Here is a 23,356-nt window from a genome sequence, read left to right as displayed (position 1 = left end):
TTATAACTGGTAAAATAATTACTATGATTATCAACACATACCATTAATGACAAATACATGGGAATGTATGTATGTTCATACAGCCATTCAGAGAGTCACTACAACCTGCAATGCTTTTACAGTGCAAGCACTGCTTACAATAACTTTTGGAGATGGAAATTGAAGCTCATAAGAATCAAGGAAAATTAGAATGCACATATTATTATTATTACTATTTTATGTATAATGTATTCTGTAACTGTGTCTAGATACTGCCCCCAAATGTAATGTACATTTTTATTTTGATATCATTTTAGACTTCAAACAAATCTGTCAGGTTAACAAGTCCACACTCAATGAGAGTGGGTAAAGTCTAGTGAATCTATAAAATTTATCCACGCTAGCTTGCTTTACAGCAAAGTCAAAGAGTGAGTCTAGCCCTTGTCATCCTCTAAAGGGGATCTATCTACTAGTACTACTTCATTTCTAAATATTTACTACTCTAAAATCTAGTCATAAGATCATATTTAATCAACTATACTCACCTTAGGACTTATTACAAAGCTACTTAAACTATAGTGGGAGGAAATCATGTCTGTGACAAAGTAGATTTTTCCTCCAGGAAAACAAAACAAAAAAACTAGCTATGCATATAGATTATAATTATACAAATCAGCCCTACTGTTGTAGATGTACAGTAGCTGAACTTTACCCTCTTTAGTATTCAGTCCTTTATTACAGTACTTAACCAAGAAGCAAATTACAAAACAAACACTTGGTACAAACACATTTTGTTTCCAGGGGTAGGAATATTTACCTGCTTACAAATTACCCTCTGCAAAACACCATGTGTCATTACAATTTTGACTATCATCAACATTATACTTATAGCAATTTTTGTCTCAGAAGGATTTTGCACAGAGAAACTGAACATATTGTGTAGTTGAGTCCCTAGACCTTGGAGAGCCAAACAGCTGTGAAAAGATCTTCCCTTGAAGTGAGTTGACAAAGTAGGAATATTTCAGGAGGCCCTTGTACAAAATAATTCAGGAGGGGAGTCGTTTTCAATCCAGTTCCCACCAGTTGAGTTGAGCAGTCTGTCTTGATCCTCTGAAAGGAGTATTTGGATATCTGAAACTCAATGGAAACCGGAGAAGAGGTCTCTGAGATGTAGAAAGCAAAATGTTCAATGAAATACCACCCTGGAATTTCAGGTCCTTCTGATAGAAGAAGAAAGTAACTCTGTTGCTTGTAGCAATACCAAACACCTGACGCGAATCAAAAAGGTTTTGATGATTCTAAAACCTTCTGGAAGCTTCCGACAGCCTGTCAGCAAAGCTAACCATGTGACTAACCAGAGGTATCTTCAGAACTGCCCATTTTTCAAGAAAGGAAGCCTTCCAAGAAGCCAAATGCCACTGAATAATGTCTGTCACAATTCAGCTTCTAAAATTAATGGTTACTTTCCAGCTAAAAGGAAAGTAAAATGCTTAGCATTTCCTACTTGAATTCTCTTGCTAGGCACACTAATTCAATGAATGTCCATCGGGTTAAATTGCTACATACAGATATTTTTAAAACATCACAAGGCACAAGGAAATGAGGATTCTAAACTTCAGAAGTGAGTAATGACACTGAAATTCAGCAGACGGTGTGATGATAGATACATTGGCCCTAAGCCCCCGCAAGTCTTTCAAGGTCTTATTTACTGAACAGAGAAGCCATTACCTTACGTTTTCTATATTGCTATCCCTTCTACTGTGAAAGGTCCCCCATGTTTCCCATTTCCCCCTTCATAGCACCTGTGTTGTACTACTTCTCTTTCTAGAGCTCTTCCACCATATCCCTTTTTGTTATGTTTTTGTTTTCTAAATTTTAGCATATATTTTAATTATAATTTAGTGTGGATTCTCGCTACTTTTGGCTTTATGAGGGTTTTCATATTTTACACACTTTGATTAAGTATAAGAAATGATATTAAAATATCACTTCCACATTTTAAATAGTAAATACTAAGTTTAATTTTTAAAAGTAATACGACAAAAAAAGTAATACGACAAAAATGTGGTTTTTTTGAAAAAAATATTTATTTTTATTTGTGTGTATGTGCATATGCTTCTGGACAAATGAGGAAAGTGTTGGCTCTCCTGGATCTGGCGTTATAGATAGTGTGATCCACTATGTGGGTGCTGGGAACTGAACTCTAGTCATCTACGAGAGCAGCAAGTCCTCTTAACCACTGAGCTGTATCTTCAACCTCCTGTTTTGTTTTGTTGTTTAATTGTATGTAGGGTTTGTTGCTAAAAAGTAGGAATTAGTAGGAACTTATAATCTATTTACAGTTTTATTTCCATACACAGTTTTAGCTCTCAAATATTTTTTGGGGTTGGTACATTGTTTAGAAACAGAATAACTTTCTTTTTACCATGTTGTGCTTTGATATTATGGTCTGTAATCTGGAATTCTCTCTTTCTTTCTATTTGGAGATAGATTCTCATCATGTCCTCACTTTGTAACCTCTCTGGCCTGGTACTCTTCGTAGAGGCCAGGTTGGCCTTGAACTCATAAAGATCTGTCTACCGCTATGGTCTGTAATCTGGATGATAGTAAATACTTTAAGATGCAATCCAGATAAAACTAACTTTAGGCAGTTATTTTTAAAAATAAAATTGGTACTTTCTTAAAATATCCAAGAATCTCAATCTCAATCTCTCTCTCTCTCTCTCTCTCTCACACACACACACACACTCTCTCTCTCTCACACACCCACACCCACACCCACACACACCCACGAAAACATTTGGGGCTAGAAAGTGTGCTACTCTTTCAGTGGTCCTGCTTTGGATTCTCAGCACCCATGTAGTGGCTTATTATTGTAGCTCCTGTTACAAGAGATCTGTTGTCCTCAGTGGATACTAGGCATGGACATGTTGCACAGACATATGTGCAGGCAATACATCCTTAATCACAAAACAATAACACAATAAATATAAAATGAACACTTCTTTTAAAGGATAAAAATCATAATATGTTTACCGAGACTGTCCTAATAAATCATATTTGATAGAATTTTTACTTTTTTCCCCAATATTTTTTTATTTAGAAACATTCTTATTTTACATACGTTCCCTCTCCCTCCCATTCTTCCATGCCCCACACCAACTCCCTCCCACTCCCCACCTGTAGAGTGCAGCCTGCCCTTGCCGTTCGCCTAGGCACTGCCATGTTGCAGTTCCCCAAATAACACACAAGACACTATATTAATTATGAAGCTGTTGGCCGTTTGCTTGGTTTCTTACTGGCTATCTCTGACTTAAGTATTTAACCCATAATTGCTAATCTAAGCATTTCTCTTACTGGAGAAAAGGGTCCAGACCTCTTATTCCTATGGTGGCTACATCATGACTGACTCTGCCTCTCTTTCCTAGAATCCTCTTTGATTCCTAGTCCCACCTATCTGCTTCCCTATTGGCCAACAGTGCTTTATTGACATATACACAGGACTTCCCCATCACCCATCACCCATCCACTCCCCAAGTATAGAGAGGCCTTCCATGGGGCATCATCAAATTCTGTCACATCATTTGGGAAGAGAGCCTAGGCCCTCCTCCATGTATCTGGGATGAAATAGTATCTAGTATCCCTCCATAGGAAATGGGCTCCCAAAGTCCATTTGTGCACTAGGGATTAATACTGTTTTCATTGTTAGAGGTTCCATAGACTGCTTAGGCCTTCTAACTGGCACCCACATTCAGAGGGCTTGGTTTGGTCCAGTGCTGGTTCCCCAGCTTCACCACTGGGGTCCCTGCGCTCTCACCAGGTCAGGCCAGCTGTTTCTGTAGGTTTCTCCAGCATGGTCTTGACTCCTTTGCTCATCCCTGTTGCGACTGCCTCGACCAGCAAGGAAGATGCGACTCGGGTACTCTTCTCCAAGCCGTTTATTTAGGAACCTTGAAACAGTCTTCTTCTTCTCTCAGGGAAAGCCCGCCCACAGCTTATATGGCTTGGGCATAGCCAACCCTAGCACACCACTTGGCGATAGCAGATAGGTCCACATACACGGAAGCAAGCCATGGACCCAAGCCTTGGCCAAATATGGAGTTGTTTACTCTGAGAGCGCTCACCGTTGGGAGGGTGGTAGGTGGAAGCCGGCGCGGCACGTCGCAGCTCTCCACACATCCCTCCTCCCTCTCTACAACTGGATTCCAAGATTATGGCTCAGTGCTTAGCTGTGGGTGCCTGCTTCTGCTTCCATCAGCTACTGGATGAAGGCTCTAGAATGGCATATAAAGTACTTACCAATCTCATTATAGGGGAAGGACATTTAAGGTAGCCTCTCCAATATTGCTTAGATTCTTAGCTGTGATCATCCTTGTAGATCTCTAGTGCCAGATTTCTCTTTAAACCTATACTGGCTCCCTCTAATAAGGTGTCTCTTTTCTTACTCTCCTCTATTCCTCCCCTGGCTCAGTCTTCCTGATCTCCCATGTTCTCTTCCCCCCTCCTCTTCTCCCCTTCTCTTTTTCATACCTTATTTCCCACCCACCCCCATGCTCCCAATTTGCTCAGGAGTTCTTGTCCCTTTCCCCTTCTTTGGGGGACCATGTATTTCTCTCTTAGGGTCCTCCTTGTTTCCTAGTTTCTCTGGTGGTGTGGATTGTAGGCTGGTAGTCCTTTTCTCTGTGTCTAATATGAGTGAGTACATACCATGCTTGTCTTTCTGTGACTGGGTTACCTCACTCAGAATGGTTTCTTCCATTTCCATCCATTTGCCTGTGTCTTTCAATATTATTATTTTTTTTCTGCTGAGTAATACTCTATTGTGTCAATGTACCACATTTTCTCCATCTTCTCTTTGGTTGAGGGGCATCTAGGTAGCTTCCAGGTTCTGGCTATTACAAACAATGCTGTTATGAACATAGTTGAACATATTTTCTTGTATGAATGTGCATCCTTTGGGTATATTCCCAAGAGTGTAATTGCTAGATCTTGAGGTAGACTGATTCCCATTTTCCCGATATACTGCCATACTGATTTCCAAAGTGGCTGCACAAGTTTGCAGTCCCAAGAGCTATGGAGGAGTGTTCCCCTTTCTCTACATCCTTTCAGCATAGACTGTCATTGGTGTTTTTTAATTTTAGCCATTCTGGCCTGTATAAAATGGTATCTCAGAGTTGTTTTGTCTTGCATTTCCCTGATAGCTAAGGATGTTGAACACTTTCTGTTTTTTATTTTTAAATATTTATTTATTTATTTAATGTGCTCTGTATGCATGTATACCTTCATGCCAGAAGGCAACAGATCCCACTATAGATTGGTCCATTTGGACTTCAGTTTTGTGCATGGTGATGGATATGAATCTATCTACAGTCTTCTACATGCCAGCCTCCAGTTATGCCAGCACCATTTGTTGATGATGCTTTCTTTTTTCCATTGTGTAATGTTAGCTTCTTTGTAAAAAATTAGGTGTTTCTATATGTGTGGGTTAATATCTGGATCTTCAGTTTGATTTTATTGGCCTACCTGTCTATTTTTGTGCCAATACCAAGCTGTTTTCAGGGCTATAGCTCTATAGGAACTTGAAGTCAGGGATAGTGATGCCTCCAGAAGTTCCTTTATTGTATAGGGTTGTTTTGACTATCCTGGGTTTTTATGTTTTTCCATATAAAATTGAGTATTGTTCTTTAAAGGTCTGTGAAGAACTGTGTTGGTGTTTTGATGGGGATTGCATTGAACCTGTAGATTGCTTTTGGTAAGATTGCCATTTTTACTATGTTAATCCTACATGTTCAAGAGCATGGGCGATCTTTCAATTTTCTGGTATTTTCTTTCTTTGAAGACTCAAAGTTCTTGTTATACAGGTCTTTCCCTTGTTTGGTTAGCATTACCCTAAGATATTTTATGTTGTTTGAGTTTATTGTAAAGGGTGATGTTTCTTTGATTTCTTTTTTTAGCTCCTTTATCGTGTGTATATAGTAGGGCTACTGATTTTTTTGAGTTAATCTTGTATCCTGCCACTTTGCTGAAGGTGTTTATCAGCTGTAGGAATTCCCTGGTAGAGTTTTTCAGTCACTTATGTAGACTATCATATCATCTGCAAATAGTGAAAGTCTGACTTCTTCCTTTCCAATTTGTATCCCCTTGATCTCCTTTTGTTGTCTTATTGCTCTAGCTAGAACTTGAAGTACAATATTGACGAGATATGGAGAGAGTGGACAGCCTTGTCTTGTTACTGATTTTAGAGGAGTTGCATTGAGATTCTCTCCATTTAGTTTGATGTTGCTTTTCTTATGTTTAGATATGTTCCTGTTATCCCTGATCTCTCCAGGACCTTTATCATGCAGGGGTGTGGGTTTTTGTCAAGGGCATTTTCAGCATCAAGTGAGATGATCATGCGCTTTTTCTTTCTCAGTTTGATGAATTTTTTTCGTATGTTGAACCATCCCTGCATCCCTGGAATGAAGCCTGCTTGATCATGGTGAATGATTTTTCTGATGTGTTCTTGGATTTGATTTGCCAGTATTTTATTGAGTGTGTTTACATCAGTGTTCATGAGGGAGATTGGTCTGTAGTTCTCTTTCTTAGTTGTGTCTTTGTGTGGCTTGGGTACTAAGGTAATTGTAGCCTCATTGTAAGGGTTTGGCAATGACTCTTCTGCTTCTATTGTGTGAAACACTTTGAAAAGAATTAGTGTTAGCTGTTCTTTGAATTTCTGGTAGAATCCTGCACTTAAACCATTTGGCCCTGGGCTTTTTTTGGTTGGGAGACTTTTGATGACTGTTTCTATTTCATTAGGGGTCGTTTATAGGTCTATTGAAATTGCTTATATGTTCTTGATTTAATTTTGGTAAGTGATATCTATCCAGAAAATTGTCCATTTCCTTTAAATTTTCAAATTTTGTGGAGTACAGGTTTTCAAGATTCTATGGATTTCCTCAGTATCCATTGTAATGTCCCTCTTTTTATTTCTGATTTTGTTAATTTGCATGCTCTCTCTGTCTTTTGGTTAGTTTGGATAAAGGTTTGTCTATCTTGTTGATTTTCTTAAAGAACCAACTTTTTGTTTCATTGATACTCTGTGTTGCTTTCTTTGTTTCCACTTTATTGATTTCAGCCCTCAATTTGATTATTTCCTGGGTCTACTCCTCCTGAATGAGTTCGCTTCTTTGTGTTCTAGAGCTTTCAGTTGTGCTGTTAACAGTGTAACTGTCCTCCAGTTTCTTCATGTGAGCATGCACTGCTATGAACTTTCCTCTTAGCATTGCTTTCAAAGTGTTTCATAAGTTTGGGTATGTTGGGTCTTCATTCTCATCGAATTCTAGGAAGTCTTCAATTTCTTTTTTATTTCTTCCTTGACCCAGGAATGGTGCAAATTGTGTATTATTCAATTTCCATGAGTTTGCAGGGTTTCTGCAATTTGTGTTGCTGTTGAGTTCTAACTTTAAACCATGGTGATCTGATAAGATACATGGGGTTATTCCAATTTTTTTGTGTCTGTTGAGGTTTGCTATGTTGATAAGTATGTGGTCACTTTTAGAGAAGGTTCCATGCAGTGCTGAGAAGAAGGTATATTCTTTGGTGTTTGGATGGAATGCTCTATAGATGTCTGTTAAACCCAAATGGGTCATAACTTTTATTGTTTCCTTTGTTTCTTTGTTAAGTTTTTATCTGGTGGTCCTGTCCAGTGGTGAGAGTCTCCCACTATAAGTGTGTGAGGTTTTATGTGTGATTTGAGCTTTAGTAATGTTTCTCCTACGAATATGGGTGCCTTTGTATTTGGGGCATAGATGTTCAGAATTGAGACTTCATCTTGATGGACTTTTCTTGTGACACATATGAAATGACCTTCTTCATCTCTTTTGGTTGATTTTAGTTTGAAGTCTAATTTGTTAGATATTAGGGTTGCTACATCAGCTTGTTTCTTGGGTCCATTTGATTGGAAAATCTTTTCCCAACCCTTTGTTCTTAGGTAATGTTTGTCTTTGAAGTTGAGGTATGTTTCTTGTTTGCAGCAGAAGGATGGATTCTGTCTTTATGTTCATTCTTTCATTCTGTTAGCCTGTGTCTTTTTATAGGCAAGTTAAGACTATTGATATTGAGGGATATTAATGACCATGACCTTTGATTGTTAATTCTTGTTTGTTTTGGATTTGTTGTTGTTGTTGGTATTGTGTGTGAATGCCCCTCTCCCCCTTTTTCTTTTGGTGTTTGGTAAAGTGGGATTATCTATTGCCTATGTTTTTGTGAGTGTAGTTAACTTCCTTGGGTTGGAGTTTTCCTCCCAGTACTTTTTGTAGGGCTGGATTTGTGGATATGTATTGTTTGAATCTAGTTTTTTTCATCTTGTTTTCTCCATCTATAGTGATTGAAAGCTTTGCTGGGTATAGTAGTCTGGGCTGGCATCCATGGTTCCTTAGTGTTAGTAGAACATCTATCTAGGACATTGTGGCTTTCAGAGTTTTCATTGAGAATTTGGGTGTAATTCTGATAGGTCTGCCTTTATATGTTACTTGGCTTTTTTCCTTTGCTGCTCTTAATATTTTTTCTTTATTCTGTAAGTTTGGTGTTTTGATGATTATGTGGCGAGGGAACATCTTTTTGTGGTCCAGTGTATTTGGTGTTATGTAAGCTTCTTGTACTTTCATAGGCATATCCTTCTTTAGGTTGGGAAAGTTTTCTTCTACGATTTTGTTGAATATGTTTTCTGTACCATTCATCTTCTTCTATATCTATTATTCTTAGGTTTGATCTTTTCATGGTGTCCCATATTTCCTGGATATTTTTTTGTTAGGGATTTAAGATTTTCTTTGGTCGACTCTAGTGAGTCTTCAATTCCTGAGATTCTCTCTTCCATCTCTTGTATTCTATTGGCTATACTTACATCTGCAATTTCTGATCATTTACCCAAATTTTAACTTTTTAAAACAGGACACAACATAGTTTGGTATAAGGTTTGATTTTTAGCATTAATCTTTTGAGGTATCGGAATAGTATTCTAACAGTGTTGATATGTAAAGGGCTAGTAGGAGAGTGACTTTAATGGTATTTTCCTCTCTGATTTGGAAGGAAGCTTCAATATTCCTCCAGATGTCAGCAAAATCATTAGTTCTCCCCTCCCCCACCCCTTCCCATAACAGTGTAGTGTTCCATTCTTTCTGAAGAATAGTTTTTCCCAAAAATTGTTACCAGATAAGTGATGTGTTCCTGAAACTTTAGTATAACAAGTGCCACTAATACTCTAGTTCTTTCCCTCTCCTTTTCCCCTCCCTGTTCAGTTCCTGGCATCCAGATACTCCAGTCCTCTTTTTTTTTTGGTTTTTCGAGACAGGGTTTCTCTGTGTCTTTGGAGGCTGTCCTGGAACTCACTTTATAGACCAGGCTGGCCTCAAACTCACAGAGATCCGCCTGCCTCTGCCTCCCGAGTGCTGGGATTAAAGGCGTACGCCACCAATGCCCAGCACTCTAATCCTCTTTGCTGAGGTCTAGGTTGACTAAATTTATTCTAGACTACAACCACAATCTTTATTGTAAACTTATTCTTATATTTTGTATCCCTTTGATATCTGAGTGAATGGCTCACTCATATATTCAGTTTTATAAATTAGAACTTGGGAATGGCCCTTAACTGTCCCCTTTTTTTCATCCCTTATATATCATCATTTACTACATCTAGTTATTTTGATTTCAAACTAAATCTGTATTGAAATAATGTTTCCTGTTCATTTCCAGCACTCCAGTCTAAGCCCTAATACCGGTGTCTTTATTATTATGATAATAACTTCTTTGGGCTTCCTGTGCATACACTTTTTCCTACAACTTTATTCCTTATATTTATTTTATAAGTGAGATGTTCCTTGTTACTCACTAGTGCATATCTGTCTGCAGACCCATACGTCCTTCAAGATAAAAGTTATTGGAGCTTGGCACATGAGGGCCTTATTGGCTGACACTTGAACTGTGTCTCCTCTGTTTCTCTGCTCCTCCATGTTTATGTTGTCCTGGGGAACTGTTTAGATCTCACTGAATGCCATGTGCTGTTTCACACATTTTCTTCATTCTTTTACTTTGTGAACAGTCTCTGCTTCCATTTTTACTTATTTCTCCTGGTTCTGAACATGGAGCTCATTCATCTTCAACTCCTGCCTTACGTAGCTACACTCTATAACCTCCCTTCATCCTGTTTAATAGCTTATTCATCATTGCACTCATATTGATTTTTAGCTTCTTTGTATCCTTGATAGTAAGCTTTATGAGAATAGAGCCTACATTACACTTTATTCTTTTTTCCTAGCACAGTACTAGGCATATGCTAAATAATAAGTATTTGCTAAATAAAAAAAGCAATTACTTCATACCAGAGAAACATCTTCAAACCTTTATTGATACATATTTTCCTTCATCAGAATGAATTTTCGGCTCTGTAATTTCGATGACAACCAGGAAAAGAGATTACAAACCTCAAATAAAGAAATTGGAGAACTCTTTTGGGTATGGCTTTGGATGAATGTAGTTTGACATAAGGCCTTTTGCCTTATTTTCACTTTTACCCTGCTAGGACGGACATTATTTTAGAAAAATAAAAAGATAAAAAATTACTTTTGTTGAATTTTGTCCTAAAGTTTGACTTTAAATAAAGAAGCAGAAATTATTAGTAATGGACAGGATACAATATATTCATATTCTCACAAGAAGATTTATGGACACTTGGAATTAATCTTAATGATATATTTATTATTTTTCTTAAATAATACATTTGAAACAAAAAAAAGCAACTTATTCCAGATACTGTGATTACCTTATAATTTCTTTAGGCCAGTAACATTCTATTTGAGTGATAATTTAATTTACTCAGTTAAAACTCAGCTTTGTAAAAGGAAAAGAAATCTGTGAATCTTGGGGCTAGGGACATAGTGTAGTTGGTAGAGTGTCTGCCATATGAGCACGAGGGCCTGATTCTGATCCCAGCATCCATGTAAAGAGCAGGATGTAGTGGTGTGTGTTTATAGTCCCAGCACTGGGGAGGTGGAAATAGGAGGTTCACTGAGACTCACTGGCCAGCCAACCCTGCTTAATTGACAAGCCCTAGGTCCCAAGCGAAGGACTTTGTGTCAAAAATAATGTGTACAGATCTCGAGGAATAACATCTGTGGTTGTGCTCTGACCTCCACATGCATACATATGCACACATGTGCAAACATTCACCCAACATATATCCATTATACATGAATACGCACATATACTTACATACATGCCTGCACGCGCGCGCGCGCGCACACACACACACACACACACACACACACACACACACACAGAGAGGGAGGGAGGGAGGGAGGGAGGGAGGGAGAGAGAGAGAGAGAGAGAGAGAGAGAGAGAGAGAGAGAGAGAGAGAGAGAGAGAGAGAGAGATGGGGGGCAGAGGGAAAGACAAGGACGTCTGTGACTCTCTAAAGTTATACAGCACTGAGATGACCATTGGGTATAAGCACTTGGTGTGCTAGCTTGACAACCTGAGTTTAATCTCTGTACTTCACAGTGGAAGACTGAAACTAACTCCTGAACGCTGTCCTCCGTCCTACATACTCATGCTTTATTAGGTGCATACACACATATAATAACAAATGAATGTTTTAAAAGAAGAAAATAGAAAAAACTAATAATTCTTACATACTTTAAGATGCTGATTTAGAAGGTGTAGTTTGAATTATGTCATCTGACAGATGAGTGGATTTATGATATCCTTGTTAAAAATGTCATATACTGTACTTTTAGGATATTAATATGATATAGAAAAATGACATTGGACTAGCCATGTAACTTTTTATTATAGTGCAGCTATATTAGCAGGTCTAATTACTGTTTTTCAATAGACTTTATTTTATTTAAAATGACTGTTGAAATGACTTGCATATTAATAGACCATTAGTTTTTCAATGTCTCCCTCTGCTAAGTATTTGAACCTCATAGTTACCTTTCTACACTTAAGCCCTTCTGTAGAACAGTCAAGAGGATACACCTGCTGGGCCTTCAGAAGCCAGCACAGCTGTCTTAACACACTTTGTTCTGACTTGTTTCTCAGTATTTGTTTCTACTTTGGTTTGATATATTTTTTAATATTCTGAAGTATAATCTTACATTTATTTCATATTACTTAATAGTATTATTTACATAGTTGGGAAAACAAGTTGGATATAGTGTATGACATGACAGTTTTCATACTTTCATTCCAGATTGAGATAGGTTGTAAAACTTCAGAGCTTCTTGAAATACAGGGTAGCTCTGTATAACAGCAACAATACTGATTTATAGAGTTGTAGTCCCAAAGACAGTTTAGCTGCTATGAATTAATTTACTCTATAGATCTATATTCTGTAAGGCCACCGCACAAACCTTTTTTTTCAAGTATCCAAAGTTGATTTTATTCATAGGTGATAAAATCCATAGAAGGTATTAGCCAATGGCTATGAATTCTGAAGAGCTGAGGAAATTACTGTAGTCATTGCTGGGTGTAAGTTATACTTTCCAAAAGATTGTATTTTCATCAAGGTTGCAGAGTTTAATAGTTACCAAAGTTAACATTAACCAAGGCTTCAATAATATGAAAATTCAACTCAGTTTCCATTGGCTTTGAAAATACTACATGCTAGCAGTTGTGCGAATTACCTTAAATCTATTTTTCCGTTTAATTCTCACTGTGGGCTGAGGTGGTCTGTGCTCAGAAACAATTTTGGTAAGTAGCTCTCTTAAAACAAGTGTTACTTGGTGGTGGAGTCAGATCCCTGACCTATGCTGTGAGTACCCGCAGCCTGAGCTCCTAATTCCTATGCCACGGAGCGTTTCTTGACTCTTTCACCCTTCTGAGTCTTAATGTAGTAAATAAGGAACTGGGCTTTGCTACCTCTTTTATGTTACTTAGTTCGTTAGCCTTTGGTGTTCTTCTCATTCTTTTGTTCTGTGGCATTTGTTCATGTAGTAGTAGGGTGCTTTCTAGTTGAAAAACAGAGTGTTAGGGAGATGTTAGGATAGGCCTTGAACCTTTTGATACTTTTGGGGACCTTCGAGGTCTGTAGCACCTCAGGGAATGTAGCTTCTAGTGCTTGGTGTCTAATCTTTCAAAATAATTTTTGTTTGAATTCTGGTGTTTCTGTTCTAGGAAAGAATTCTGTACTCAGCTTACATTTATTTATCTTTCCAAATTTTCAGTTCCCCCTTCTGTTCGATTTTTTTCTTTCTTCAAACTCTACTAGCATGACAAATACTAAGAATGGGATGTGAGGGTCCTCTGGCTACAACCTCAGTTACCCCATCATTTCCCAGCATTGATTTGGTGGAGTTTTCCTCAGCACTCCATGAGCATTTATCCTGAAGCTGCCTGATCCATCTCCCTCAAAGAGGTGGGCCGGTCAACTGATATGAGTCAGTCAGGGGTATATGAGTAGCTGCGCTAGAGACTCCAAGCAAGCTAATGAGAATTGGATGATCATTTATTATTCAAAAGGAAATCCTGAACAATATTCTTTCCTTGCTGATTTTAGGTCAGTTTATCTTTTTCCACATTGTTTAGTACTAAAACTCTTTGTACACAGCCCCTTTATTTTGGAAAAAAAGAACTTATTTTAGGTACTGAACAGTTGAAATCATCTTTAAACTATGCTGTTGTCATATAGTTGCTATTTCTTTGATTTATCTCTAATGTGCCCACAAATTTCTCCTTAAATCCTACAGCTTTTGGATTCACTTTCTGTATAATGGGAAACACCGTATTTTCAAAATGAGTTATCAGTTTAGTGTTTTGTAGCCCTGGGTGTCCTGGAACTCATGCTACAGACCAGGTTGGCCTTGAACTCAGAGATCCATCTGCCTCTGCTTCTGAGTACGGAGATTAAAGGTGCATGTCACCATCACCCAGCAGAAGTGAATAAAATTTTATGTGCACTAAAGTATTTCTTTGGAAAATGTGATGATAACTTAAATGCATCTTACCTCATCTTTTTCCTTTTCTTCTGAGAGATGAAGTCTCACGGTATAGACTAGGTAGCCTAGAACTCCCAGAGATCTCTTTGCATCTGCTCCCTGAGTGTTGGAATTAAAGGCATGTGCCACCAAGCCCAGATCAATCCCTCCCTCCCTCCCTCCCTCCCTCCCTCCCTCCCTCCCTCCCTCCCTCCCTCCCTCCCTCCCTCCCTCCTTCCCTTCCTTTTTCCGGAGGTTGGGTTTCTCTGTAGCCCTGACTGTCCTATAACTCACTCTGTAGAGCAGGCTGGCTTCAAACTCACATAGATCCACCTCCTCTGCCTCCCAAATGCTGGGATTAAAGGCCTGTGTCAACCACTGCCTGGCTCGCTATTTTTCTTAAAGTTCATAATTGAATTTTATTTTAGAGCAGTACATAGTATAGGATCAGTTACAGGGAATCTTGTGATTTCTTTTGATTGTTCATTGCCCACACCATTTGAATGTAGCATTTCTTTTCAGTCTAGTGCATCAAAGGATAGTTCTTTCAGGCATCCAGTGTACAAAGCAGATAACACTGGTATGACACTTAGGTTTAAATGATGCAATAATGAAAAGTACTTCCAAATTGGAGTCCACTATGTGGTGAACTTCTATTCTTTTTATCCTTCTTAAACCCTAATTTAAGGGACCTGTACTTACTATCGACTTGGTTTTTAGATCATAGATATTGTCTAGTCTTTATAGAACTTTTTATGGTGGTTGTACTAGAAATAGATACTCAAGGATTTCCTGAAGTTCCTACTTGTAGAAGTATTTAGTTATCCATAACCCACGGCTACAGAATGAAAGAAGCAAATACCCAAAGATATCAGGGAAGAACTAAGTAGAAGACTTGATCACATCACTCAACACTCTGAGGTTGGAATGCTCAGTGCTTAAAATAGAAAACTCATTTAAAGTTACTGTCTGTAGCTAGTTTTCTTTGTGGTTATTAATGTGTGTGTGTGTATGGTGTGTGAGAATATGAGCATGCACATAACTACAGCACATCTCTGGAGGCCAGAGGGCAACTTTTGGGAGGTGATGCTCTCCTTCCACCTTGATGTGAGATCTAGGGATTGAACTCAGTTGTCAGGCCATCTCACTAGTCTGAAAGTTTCTTTATGACCCCGTCTCTTATGTGGTCTGAGATACAGTGAAAGGAACACAGTGTCTTGTGTAATGAAAGTAAACAGTACCTCTGAATATTTAACAAAATTCAGTGAAGTTGACATTTTTATTTAAGCAAAAGAACTTAATCCTTTTCAAGTATATACTTTGTTTCCATAAAACATCAGCAAAGTATGTTAGCTACTATTTGTGCTAGTCAAGGGGAGGTGGGGCATCCAATAAAGGAGAAACACATTAAAAAAATAACTATTTGGGCTTGGTAGAAAACACTTTTACTCTGTACCCTGCTGCAGGAGAGGCTGAATCCAAAAGGCTTGATTGTCAAGTTTGGGGCCAGCTTAGACAACATAATGAGAATTTGTCCTCAAACGAAACAAAACAAAACAAAAGTAGTAGTTGGCTAGAAAGAAGGCCTAGTGATTAAGAGCATTTGCTACTCTTGCAGAGGACCCAGGTTTGGTTCCCATTACTCACATCAGGTGTCTTCCAATCATCTGTAACTCTAGTTCTAGGGCAGTTGATGTTCTTTTTTTGGCTTTTCACCATAAGTAAAATAACTAATATATATTTTAAAAATACAGTAGCAAAATCTAAAAAAGTCCCCTCACCCCTGTGCAAATGAAAACAATTGGCTTGAACAAGTCAGTAGGGTCAAATGTTGTCTTGCCTCTTCCTACCATGCTGGAGTCAAACCCCAGACCTTGCACATGCTAGTCAAAAAGTAGCCTTGAAATCTTTGTAGTATGGCAACACATCACTTGTTGACAGTAGAAGCTGAGGAACCAAGCTATTGGTTTTTGATTATGAAGATACAAGACCTATAGTATATCTTATATAGAGAACTTTAAGTATTTAAAAATACACTATACATTCTAAACATTCAACCTATCAGCTCACTCACTTGATGCTCTTATAATATTAACATAACCATAAGTGTATGTGCTGTTTCATTTGTGGAATCTAGCATAACAATGGATGTAATCTGGATGTTGTCTTTCTTATTGGATGTAGCATTTGTCATTTGATCATCACAGGTGTTTATCAAGGACCTTTCTGATAAATGAAAACATAAATTTCATGAACTGGTTTGCGGTAATATGCTTTTAATAAATACTGGAAAAGATAAAAGCATTTTTTTTGAGAAAAATTGGTTAAACATTTCAGTACTGCCATAGTATCTGTTAGTAATGGTAAAGATATTATAGTCACATGCTGATAATCTGTCCCATAATTTATAAGCAACAGAAGAGTGTATCTACCCCAAATTTTGAGTATCTGTGTGTTGATTTTCTAACTATTAAAATTCTAAGAGAGCTTACTTGCACCGAAGTGACAATATTTGAAAATTCAGCTTCATGGGGTACATCTTTTTTCTTTTCTTTTTCTTCTGCCCCCTGAAACCTCTAGTACAGTACAGTGTTTGTCATTCTATGTGGCAGGATACCCAGAGTTATATTGACGGATATCCTGCGAACGGAGTTAGGAAGAAAATACTTAAAGATCCCACCTATAACTGAGGCCAGTTTGAGTGGTACAGCCAACCTGAAGTCAAAGGAACTTTCTTCATCATCTGATGGCAGCTTAGAGTCTTGTCATAATGTAAATCATCACAAGAACTTTTTGTCTGAAAGGTATGTCTAGTGATAACTCTACTAAAAAATATATATATATATTTATTCTCATGTACCTCATCTTTCCTCCTAGGTACATTATTGTGAATATAAGTCAAATGTGCATTAATGACTGGTGTGACTTTACCTCACTGGGTAGAATGGCTTTGGAAGTATCAATTTGTGGCTCATAAATATAACTGAAAGTCCATTCTTGTATTTTGGAAACATGGATGCAAACATTGAATGAAACTTTAGTTACCTGTGTTAGTATCATATTGGTATAATGGAAGTAATTCCATTTCTCTCTTCTTTTCTCTTCCTTCCACCCATCTGTCTGCATATTTCTCTAGAATCCATCCATCCATATCCATCCATCCATCCACCCACTCATCTACCGTGTTTATACTGGGAAAACTGAACCTTACATTTAGTTCTCAGTAGATATTTATTGAGAAGATGGATGAACACACTGCTGGCAAGAATGATTTGCAGTAGCTAAATTCCATTAATAGTTGCAGCTTACTCTACTTAATATAGAGTTTTTATAAATATTAAGTTGCTTTGTTTCAGACACTAGGAGGGGGAGGTCTTGCGTGGACTAGAACTAAGAAATACTTTATCAAAAAAGCTAGAAGATGCTCAATTAATAAATTCTACTGGATTTTTTTTTGAGATAGAGAATTTCTGCTCTGTAGTCCAGGTCTTGAACTTGTGACCTTTTGTCTTTTCTTGAGTGCTGAACTTACTGTGTGAACCACCAAGTTTGACTTCTCTAGATTTTAAAAAAAATGTTTACTAGCCCCTCCATCAACTATCTTCTTCAAGCTTATATTTTCACTTTAAGCCTCATACTTATGGTTCCCCCATTAAAGGTCTGCAACACATTTCTTAATGATTCTTGCAGATAGTATCTTTTTAAAACTGTTTATTATCAACTTGTAAATGTTTCATATCTGCGTTCTGATTCATGAAATACCAGATAACTTATATAACTAGTCTCTGTTCTGTTCCTTTCTGTTGCTGTGATGGGATATCCTGACAAAAGCTATAGGGGACAAAGGTTTTCTTTTAGTTCATAATTGCAGGTTATAGTCCATCATTCTGGGTAAGTCACAGCGACAGGAGTTTAGAGCAGCTTATCATACCGTGTCCACAATCAAGACCTGGGAAAATAAGTGCATGTATGCTCATGTGTGCTCATGTGTGCTCGCTGGCTTGTGTTCAGTTTGCTTTTCCTACCTTTACAATAGCTGAGGACCCCCTGCCTATGGAACAGAGCCTTTCCATAGCAGTTAACACAATTAAGACCATCTGCCACAGAAATGCCCACAGGTTAACCCCCAGTAAACAGTTCTTCCCATGTGATTCTAGATTATGCCAAGTTGACAATTAAAGCTATCCATAACAGTCTCTTTTAAAAATTGTTCCTTCTCTGGGGCTGGAGGGATGGCTCAGAGGTTAAGAGCACTGGCTGCTCTTCCCGAGGTCCTGAGTTCAATTCCCAACAACCACTTGGTGGCTCATAACCATCTGTCTGTAATGAGATCTGGTGTAGACATGCCAGAACAATGTATAGATAATAAATAAATCTTTAAAAAAATTTGTCCCTTCTCCAAATAAGTATTTCAGTGATGGGCTTGAGAGATGACTCAGTGAATGGTTAAGAGTACCTAGAGGACTTGGGCTTGATTCCCAGCATTCACATGACAGTTCAAAACCATCCATACCTCCAGTTTCAGGGGATCAAATGCCCTCTTCTGACCTTTATGAACACAGGGCACTCAACTGGCATGCATACCTACATATATACCCATGTGCAAGCAAAATACTCATGCACATAAAATAAATATACCAAAATTAAAAGAGAATTTCAATATTATTATCCAGATAGTAGACTGAATGTATAATTAGAGATTTCAGAAATGTATTTATCACATTATTTTGCAAGTGTTTGTTTCTGCTTATTCTAGTAGATTGAAAGCATCTTACTTAAGGAGAGGCGTTGTGCCATATTTATCTTTATATTCTCTCTCAGTGCATAGATCTTTATTAATGTTCCTGGCATTTAACCTTGAGCTTAAATTTCCTGAACTGTAAAAAGGGAATTAAATTTTAATGCATTTACTACTGTATAAATTGTTACATTATCATTTAAATTTTTATATTTTATTTTTATGTATATAGATGTTTTGCCTGTATATATGTGTGTGCACCATGTGTCATGGCCATAGAGATGAAAAGAGAGTGCTGGGTTCCCTGAGACAGGAGTTACAGTTGGTTGTGAACTTCTGTGTGGATATTGGGAATCAAACCCTGGTCCTCTGGTACAGCATCCAGTGCTCTTAACCTCTGAGCCATCTTCCAGCCTCATTAAATTATCTTTTAAGTATGAAAGTGAAAATTTTCTTCACGTAAAATATAATATAAACAAAGCGTTATAATTTAAGCACTTTTATTTGAAATTTATGATGTTATTTTTCATAGGAATACAAATTGCATTTTATATATTTATGTAATTAAGAAAATAGCTCTGTTGTGAGGAGTTTAAGAAACTGTCAAATTATAATCTGTACTTTTTGGGTCTTATATTAAAAATGAGTAATGTTTGTTTCCAGAATCTATTCAGTGAACCTAGCTCCTTCATATTCCTTATAAGTAGTGAAATTCCTGGGTAGCTTTGATGTGGCCTCTGAAGATCAATTCTCTTTTTGTTGGTTGCTTCCAGTTCTTATGTTTAGGTTAGGCATCAACATTATAGCCAGACCTGCATTCACCTTTTATCTGTGTTACTAGCACACTGAGTTACCCTGGAAAGTTTCTTGTATCTTTGACACAGGGATAAGAATGTATGTCTTTTTGATTGATGTTTAGATTTGAGTAAAATCCATTATCCAATGCCTGGTAATAACTGGTAACATTGTTTTATGCCTTTCTTATTGTTGCTAATTGAAAAAAATCTATTAGAGGCTATTGCTGTATGTAAAGAGAAGCCTTCCCGCCAGCCTGTTTCTAGAGCCGCATCAGCCCCAAATAAACACACAGGAGGCTATATTAATTATGAAGTTGTTGGCCTTGCTTGTTTCTTACTGGCTAGCTCTGACTTAAGTATTTATCCCATAATTGTTAATCTAAGTATTTCTCTTACTGGAGAAGTTTCCGGGCTTCTTATCTCTATGGCAGCTACATCTTGACTCCCTGTGTTTCTCCTACCTAGAGTTCTCCTGGACTCCTACTCCCTCCTATCTTGCTTCCCTATTGGCCAACAGTGCTTTATTGACATATACACAGGACTTCCCCCATCAGCTGTAGTTGATGCTTTTGAAGCCTTCTGTCCTGTAAGTGCCTTTCAACGGTAAAAGGCAGCAACCTTTGACTTAGGGAATTCTAATTAAAATGAAATCTTCAAATCAAGAATAGACATTGCCTGTAACAGGCTGGTGAATACAAACTGAAACACAGGTGAGTATTCTTGTTTCTGAGATGGTGACAAAATTTCCCCAGAGTTTAAACATACATGTGCCCAGTTATATAAATTTAAGCATAAAAAGTATTCAGTAGGTTTGAGGTGGCACCCCCCTCTTTGTGGAAAATAGAACTTTAATAATTAAATTCAATCCTATTTTGAGAAAGGGAGAGCAGTAACAGTATTTATGTAACTGGAATTGTTACTTTTAAAACGATCATACTTACTTTACTACAAACCAGTTTTACTTAAATCAGAACTGTCCAACAAAAACATTGTTAGCCATTCATTATCTGAATTTTGGTGTATAAATTAAAATATGGTACACATTAAAAGCTAAGAGACATTTTTTTTTGTTTTTACGAGACAGGGTTTCTCTGAATTGTTTTGGAGGCTGTCGGTCCAGCCCAGCCTCGAACTCACAGAGATCCGCCTGCCTCTGCCTCCCGAGTGCTGGGATTAAAGGCGTGCGCCACCACTGCCTGGCGAGACATTTGTTTCGCAATAAGTAAGACAGTGGAATTACTCATTAATCGCCTTTTTTAAAAAAAAGATTTATTTATTATGCATACAATGCTCTTTCTGCATGTATCCCTGCAGGCCAGAAGAGAGCACCAGATCTCATTACAGATGGTTGTGAGCCACCATGTGGTTGCTGGGAATTGAACTCAGGACCTCTGGAAGGGCAGCCAGTGTTCATAACCTCTGAGCCATCTTTCCAGTCCCCATTAATAGCCTTTTAAAGATAAGCTATTAGGTCTGCCCTTTCTCCCTTCTTCTTAATTCCAGGGAAGATCATTTTTGTTTCAGGGATGTACTTTTTGGGATTCTCTAAATACTCCATCAGGGTATCCTCTCCCCAGGTGATGCCTTTGTTCCTGCTGGCATCTGTGTATCAGTAGCCTGACCTGTCTTCCTCCCAAACAGACCGTGGAGATTTGGTCCAGTCTTATGCTTGCCTCGCTTTTCTACAGTGTGGTACTGGGCACACTTCTCAACAAAAATCTTACCTTTCTCAACATCACCCGTTTTAAATAAGTTCCCAGATGACCAACACCACAATTACTGCGACCTTAAGATGGGTATCCTGCTCTCTCCTTTCTTTTCTTAAAATGAATCATTTTAGAAGGACAATTCAGAGAACTTAAGGAAAATAACATTGACTTACAGCTGTGCCATCACTCTTAGTAGATATAAATACAAGATAAACACAAACTATATTGAGTGTACGCATCTGTTGTAGCCACCCTCTCAACAACAGAGTGTATATGTAGAATTCCTTAGAGCTTCTCAGAGACAATCTGTTAATTATTGTTATTACTATTCTGTTATTGTAAAGAACATGCCAACCCTTGTTATATGTAACATCAAGTATGAACTGTGTGTGGAGTAATACAGGGTGTAACCATAGAAACTGAGGGTTTCTCTGTAAACTTCTCACTGGTGCACTTTCTGATGCATGTGAGCAAATATTATATGAAGATTAAAAGCTCTTCTTCAGCCTTATTCTGCCAAGAACGATTACTACTCCCTGTCACAGACAACTGGAATAGAATTATGTGGGAAAGAGAAAACCAGAAATCAAGAAATGATAGAAAATACCAGTGGTGAATAGAAAACTTAAATTATCTGCTTTAGATAGTATATTTGCTTATTCAACATGGCAATTTTCACTATTTTAGCATACAAAACTTAATTAGTATGCTTTAAATTAATTCTGGGGTAATTTTAAACTTACATTTATTCTAGCTACTTATCCTCCTTTCCTTTTTAGTTCATTTAATAATTCCAGTTATTCCTGCTTCCCCTATTATTATTATTGTTTTTCTAATTATTCCAATGATTGTTTTTCCCAATTCAAATTCATGACCTCTTCTTGAATTATTATTATCTCACATACATGCACATGTACACAGACATACATATATATAAATGCAACCAGCTGAGTCAGTGTTTCTTTTTTATTATTTATGTATCTATTTACTTATTCATTTATTATTCATTTATTCTTCTCTCATACATTACATCCTGACTGCAGTCATTAGTGTTTCTTTTGTGTATATATGTTTACAGCTAGTGATATAGGATTGCATAACCTATCGTGGCTCATCCCTGGAAAGTACTACATCTCTTTCTCTTGCAGCCATTGATTGCCTGTAGCTCTTCATCTGGTGAAGGACCTTTAGAGGTTTCCCCTATCCACAATGACTGGTGGTATCTTTGTTCAGGTCTAGTTTAGGCAGCCATATTGTTGAAATTCCATGGGTGTGACTTTCCTGTCATATAGAGAAGATGCTGTCTTGCAGCAGAAGTTCTGATCCTCTGGCTCTCACAGCCTTTCTGCTTCTCCATTTGTGATGTTCCTTGAGCCTTAGGTGTAGGGGTTTTGTTGTAGATGCATCTATAGGTATTGAATACCCCATGTTCTGTTCTCTGCATTTTGACCAGCTTTGGCTTTGTAAATGGTCTCTGCTGCAAAAAGAAGCTCCTTGGGTGAGGAATGAGAACTACACTCATCTGTAAAGGTGTAAAGTATTAAGGAGGCAGTTAGAGATTTTACTAGTTTGGGGAAGTGATAACAGTAGATTCTCCTCTAGGACCATGACCTCACCAGCCCTGGGTAATTTTTTAGGTTTATAGTACTAGGCCTGATTTCTTGCTATTGAGTGAGTTCACGTCCAATTACACGGCTGTTGATTATGTGCAAGATATAAGTGCCACCGTTGCATCCTTGGGGGAATCTTGCAACGCTGGTCATCGTTGTGGTCACGGACTTTACAGCTGGGTAGCACTGTTGCTTTTCTCCCTTGGCAGCTTGCACAGCACCTTCAGATGCAGTGATAACTAGTCTTTAGGGAGAAGGCTTCCAGGTCAGATCCAGCTGGATGTTTCCAGGTCCTGTGTCTCAAATGTGTGGAGTCCTCAGCAGTTGGGTCTTACCTTCAAGTTCTGGAAGGCAACCAGGGCAATGACCTTTAACTTCTTTAAGGAACCAGGGCAATGACAGTAGCCTATATTGCTTTGTTATATTGTTTTGGGAATCTCATGGGTTCACATCACAAAGCTGGCTTTGTACTGCCTATGTTGTTGAGGATAGGATTTGTAGTGAAGCCATCATCTTTTAGACTTACTTTTAATGGAAAAACATAAATGATCAAATTTCATTTCTCATTATTGTT

The 23,356-nt window shown here is 37.9% G+C and overlaps 1 protein-coding gene and 1 pseudogene across 18 annotated transcripts in view; one reads left to right on the top strand and one right to left on the bottom strand.

Annotated features, from left to right (window-relative positions):
- Positions 1-23,356, top strand: part of Senp7 (SUMO specific peptidase 7) — a 130,188-nt gene that overhangs the window by 43,147 nt on the left and 63,685 nt on the right. For 8 of the 18 annotated variants that reach the window (XM_040750682.1, XM_040750681.1, XM_021229930.2 and 5 more), the window contains one exon: positions 16,541-16,732. The exons of 9 other annotated variants lie outside the window; for them this stretch is intronic. In XM_040750682.1, coding sequence (XP_040606616.1) covers positions 16,541-16,732 — 192 coding nt within the window. Of the gene's footprint in view, positions 1-10,382; positions 10,468-16,540; positions 16,733-23,356 lie in introns of all 18 variants that reach the window. One more of the 18 variants, XM_040750689.1, reaches the window with a different exon arrangement.
- Positions 18,792-21,209, bottom strand: LOC106021520 (annotated as a pseudogene).

The sequence above is a fragment of the Mesocricetus auratus genome, unplaced genomic scaffold, assembly GCF_017639785.1.
Source record: "Mesocricetus auratus isolate SY011 unplaced genomic scaffold, BCM_Maur_2.0 Super-Scaffold_100008, whole genome shotgun sequence".
Classification (NCBI taxonomy): domain Eukaryota; kingdom Metazoa; phylum Chordata; class Mammalia; order Rodentia; family Cricetidae; genus Mesocricetus; species Mesocricetus auratus.
Note: the sequence above shows the minus strand (reverse complement) of the source record. Positions and strands in the feature narration are given on the sequence as shown.